Source organism: Otolemur garnettii, unplaced genomic scaffold, assembly GCF_000181295.1.
Source record: "Otolemur garnettii isolate 467f Iridium unplaced genomic scaffold, OtoGar3 scaffold00112, whole genome shotgun sequence".
NCBI lineage: Eukaryota > Metazoa > Chordata > Mammalia > Primates > Galagidae > Otolemur > Otolemur garnettii.
The window spans coordinates 6690898-6695864 of record NW_003852507.1 but is presented as its reverse complement, the minus strand read 5'-3'; the positions used below and the strand labels follow the sequence as shown (position 1 = coordinate 6695864).

General features: G+C 45.3%; 1 protein-coding gene across 5 annotated transcripts in view; it reads right to left on the bottom strand.

The window, feature by feature from the left end:
- Nucleotides 1–4967, bottom strand: part of LIG3 (DNA ligase 3) — a 32497-nt gene that overhangs the window by 14631 nt on the left and 12899 nt on the right. For all 5 annotated transcript variants that reach the window (XM_012809787.2, XM_023517519.1, XM_023517520.1 and 2 more), the window contains exons 4-8: nucleotides 3633–3830; nucleotides 2538–2689; nucleotides 1416–1582; nucleotides 997–1074; nucleotides 352–520 (exon numbers count right to left, since the gene is read on the bottom strand). In XM_012809787.2, the coding sequence (XP_012665241.1) occupies nucleotides 352–520; nucleotides 997–1074; nucleotides 1416–1582; nucleotides 2538–2689; nucleotides 3633–3830 (764 nt within the window). The remainder of the gene's footprint in view (nucleotides 1–351; nucleotides 521–996; nucleotides 1075–1415; nucleotides 1583–2537; nucleotides 2690–3632; nucleotides 3831–4967) is intronic.

Genomic DNA, 4967 nt, shown 5'->3' with positions numbered 1-4967 from the left:
GGAGTTTCTTAATATATATATCTCACCTGTCTTCAGGTAAAATGATAAGCCATTCTAGGCAGATGCCTAAGAGTCTCAGACATCTTTCACACAAGGAGACTCAAGTCCCAGAGAGGCTAAGTAATGTGTTTAAGATTCTACAGCTTTTGGGTGGCATAGCTGTAACTAGAATTCAGGTCTTCCCATTTTATCCCCATGGAGAAATGCCCTCTAGTGCTTCTATTCTTCTTTCCCTAAATTCCTCCAGTCAACTTGTAAGACATCTCAATATTCATGCCCTATCAGATCTCACTCCAAAGGAAGTGACACTTGGAGAGGCATAGAGAGCAGGGGCAGAGCAGGACTCCTCACCAGCATGGGCTGTACAGGTGTCATCAGCGAGGCCTGGACACTCAGAGCCCGTCTCTGGCCAGGTTCTTTCTCCACCTCCTGCTCATTGCGAAGGATGCGCTCCACCACGTCCTGCAGGTTGCGTGAGGCTTTGAAGGCTTCGTAGGCATTGGGGTCGAGGGCATCTAACCTGCCAAGAGGGACAGAAGCAAAACAAAATCACTGCCTTTGCCCTTACAGCTTTGGATATTGGTCTGTCCTCACAGAAGAAATCACACTCTGTAGGGAAGGGGTTGTGTTCTCTTACCATTCAAGAATGACTTTCACAAGAGGAGAAAAAACTGTTAGAAAATTCAGCTCATTTGAGACACTGCCTACTTGGTAGCTGCTTTAGTGAAGAAGGGGCGAGAGTGGGCAAGAGATTCATATTCTACTTGCTGAACATTTCCATACTGTCAATTCTAACAACCTTATAAGAAAGGTAGTTATCTCTATTTTACATATGAAAAAATGGAAGTGGAAACAGGCCAAGTGACAGAGAAAGGTTCCCTAGGAAGTAAGAAGGTGGAGGATTCAAATCCAGATCAGACCGGGAATCCCAAATCCTGACACTCTCTGGGAAAAATGAAGCTAGTAGCTCAGGCTATTAGAGGAGCTGGTACTTACACATGTTTTGCACCTGAGTTCATCTTCAGATCATGTTTGATCAACCGGATGATGCACTTAAGGTCATTGGCTGTACACCTAGAGGGATTAGGCACATTCAACTTGGTCTCTGAAGAGCTCTGGACTCCCAAACCTTCCCAAGAGATTCCATCTCTCTCAGCCATCCCCATTGGGCAGGTTTTTTTCTTCTTTTTTTTTTTTTTATTAAATCATACCTGTGTACATTAATGCAATTATGGGGTACAATGTGCTGGTTTTATATACAATTTGAAATACTTTCATCAAACTGGTTAACACAGCCTTCACTGCATTTTTTTAGATATTAAGACATTTGTAGACACTTAGTAGATTTAACATGTACCCTTGTAAAATGCACCATAGGTGTGGTCCCACCATCGGGCAGGTTTGTCCTTTCCCACCTGGAGGCGATGTCCTGCAGGGCCTGTTGCTGCTCATCCTCCTTGGTGAGCCTGGAGAGCCTCAGGAGGAATTCATCCACTTCCTGGATGGTAAGGAGGCTCTTGGCAGCTGGGGGGAAAGACTTGCTCTGCTCAAAGAAGACTCTGATCGTCTCTGACACGTCACCCTGTCTCCAAAAACCAAATGCCACTATTGCAACCTCAGGCTGGCCAAGTATATCCCCCCAAGACCCAGAACTAAAGATGAACCAAGAGATTTCAATCATAGCTCCTGTCCCAACTCAACTTATGTACCTCACTTCTTAGAGGCTCTATTCAATCCACATATCCTAGAACATAGGATCTGCCCACCTGCCTTGGCTGAGACACAAGAACTAATCCAACACTAGCCAATTTGATTTCTGCTTAAGAATTTGAACAAATAGACAAATCTGTTAACATCAGATAATGGGAGTATGTGAACAGAAACGTTTCACAGTGCCAGGGCTAGAGTCGTGAACAAATCAAAGCTGAATAGTAAAGCCCAAGTTACAGTGTAAAAAAAGAAAAAAGAGAGTCGGCTCGGTGCCTGTGGCTCAAACGGCTAAGGTGCCAGCCACATACACCTGAGCTGGCGGGTTCAAATCCAGCCTGGGCCCGCCAAACAACAATGACAGCTGCAACCAAAAAATAGCCAGGCGTTGTGGCGGGTCCCTGTAATTGTAGCTACCTGGGAGGCTGAGGCAGGAGACTCGCTTGAGGCCAGGAGTTGGAGGTTGCTATGAGCTGTGACGCCATGGCACTCCACCCAGGGCAACAGCTTAAAGCTGTGTCTCAAAAAAAAAAAAGAAAAAGAAAAAGAAAAAAGAGTCCAGAGCAAGAGCCTCAGGAGACACAGAAGTCTCAAATCCTGACTTTTGAGAACCATGCCTTTTGTGGTTTAGCAATGGTATAGTTTCAGTCCTCAGAAACATGAAATTAACAGTTATAGCTTCACATTTAGCAACCCCCCATGAAAGCTTGTTCCAATGGATTTCACTTGCCTAAAATAGGATGTGCCCCAACCAGAAAAAAAAGAGGCTGCAGGTGCTTGGCTTGGCAGAACCCTACCTGGAATGTGGCCTACCCTCCCTTTCCTCTGACCTGCTCTAGGTCCCGTGCCATATCATCTGGGTTGCAGTTAAAAATGCGACTGAAAAGCTTCACAATCTGCTTATCATTCAAGTTGTAAACACTCTTAATGACACCTGGCAGCAGAAGCTTCACTGTAAGGTACACATCACCGTGGAAACCATCTGGAGACAGAAGAAAGGAACCTTCTTGAGAAATGAAGCTTAAACAAATACATAAACTCAAAGCAGAAACCAAAGAGATCTATGTACAGTTGCCTATACCCCCCACAGTACCCTGTGCATGTCACTCTGGTAGGACATGACTCCAACAGAGACAGATGGCTAGTGGTTTATGTGTCTGCTTCACCTTTAGCCCATGCAAGAACTCCTGCTGGGCAGAGCTATAACTTTTACTTCACATGTTCCGTAACAAGCACATTACAGATTCTCAGTGACAATTTGTTAGATAAATGAAAGAAACAGAGTTGGAAGACTATTCCCAGCTGTGTATATGGTTCACAAAAAACTACGGATAGTGAAGTTTTTTACTAGTCAAATAGGATGCATTTATCTGGCCTCTCAGGGACAAAATAAGGGCATAAGAGAGATGCCAAAGTGCTCTAAGCAGAATTGGCTACATAAGGGCCAGGTGCTGTGGCTCTGTAATCCTAGCACTCTGGGAGGCCAAGGCAGGTGGACTGCCTGAGCTCACGAGTTCAAGACCAGCCTGAGCAAGAGTGAGACCCTGTCTCTAAAAATAGCTGGGCATTGTGACAGGCCACTCTGTCCCACTTACTTGGGAGGCTGAGGCAAAAGAACCATTGGAGCCCAAGAGTTTGAGATTGCTATGAGCTATGATCATGATAAGGCATTCTACCCCCAAGGGAGACAAAATAAGACTTTGTCTTTAAAAAAAAAAAAAAGGCTGCATAATTAGGGAGGTTCAGTACAAAATGCAAATTCAGGGCCCCTTATTTAAAATTATTAAGAATTTCTAGACATCAATAGCAATGTATTAAACCAAGCGTGGGACCTTCTGCAACTGTGCAGTTTACATCCTCATGAAGCCAGCCAAGGCCCTGAGCTCCTTAGAAGAAAAGCTCATTCAGGAAGCTCATGGCCATACCTCCTGCTGAGCCTTTCCGGAGGAAGTCCTGGATGATCTGGGTCTTTGTGTTGTAACTAGGATTTTCAGCCACCTTGGCACACAACTTCCGAAACTCCCGAAGCAGACAGTCCTTGTGCTTGGGGTCACATTTGCTTGAAGACAGACTTCTCTTAGGGACAGAGTTTAAGGGGGCTCCATCAGAGTTGTTGGGCTTGGCTGACAGAGAGAAACAACAGAGATGAATTCATCTTGCCTTTCTGAAAAGGAGGAAAGGGACTGAAAGAAACTAATAGACATTCTATTGGTGCTTAGCTTTACTTAATCCCTCCAAATAACCCTTTGGGGTAGATAACATTATACCAATCTTACAGGTAAAGCTATACAGGTTAAGTGATTTCCAAAAAGCTGATAACTTTTTTTTTTTTGAGACAGAGCCTCAAGCTGTTCCCCTGGGTAGAGTGCCATGACATCACAGCTCACAGCAACCTCCAGCTCCTGGGCTCAAGTGAGTCTCCTGCCTCAGCCTCCCAAGTAGCTGAGACCACAGGCACCCACGACAACACCCGGCTATTTTTTGGTTGCAGGCAGCCATCACTGTTTGGTGGGCCCGGGCTGGATTCAAACCTGCCAGCTCAGGTGTATGTGGCTGGCGCCTTAGCCGCTTGAGCCACAGGTGCCAAGCCAAGCTAATAACTTTTTAATGGTAAAGAAATAACGCCCTCCTGGCTTGGTGCCTGTAGCTCAGTGAGTAAGGCACCGTCTACATACATGAAAGCTGGTGGGTTTGAGCCGGGGCCGGGCCTGCTAAACAATGACAACTGCAACCAAAAAAAAGCCAGGTGTTGTGGCCTGCGCCTATAGTCCCAGCTACTTGGGAGGCTAAGGCAAGAGAATCGCTTAAGCCCAAGAGTTTGAGGTTCCTTTGAGCTGTAATGCCACAGCACTCTACTGAGGGCAACATAACGAGACTCAAGTGAGTCTCAAAAAAAAAAAAAAAGAAAGAAAAAGAAATAACACCCTTCTCTCAGCCAAGCAGAGATAGGTCCATCTCTTCTTCACAAAATATGTATGCCACTTGATAAAAGAACAAAGGCCACAGTTGTGTTAAGACTGGTTAGGAGGATCTCAGAGCAAATGTAAAGCTGACCCCAGAGAAGCTGGGATAAGATAAGGGATGTTATAAGATGGAATCTCAGAGCAAATCTAAAGCTGACCCCAGAGAAGCTGGGATAAGAAAGCTGGGATGAAAAACAAAACAAACAAAAAAATTTTTAAAAATTAAAGAAAGGGATAAGAGGCTCGGCACCCGTAGCATAGTGGTTACGGTGCCGGCCACATGCACTGAGGCTAGCG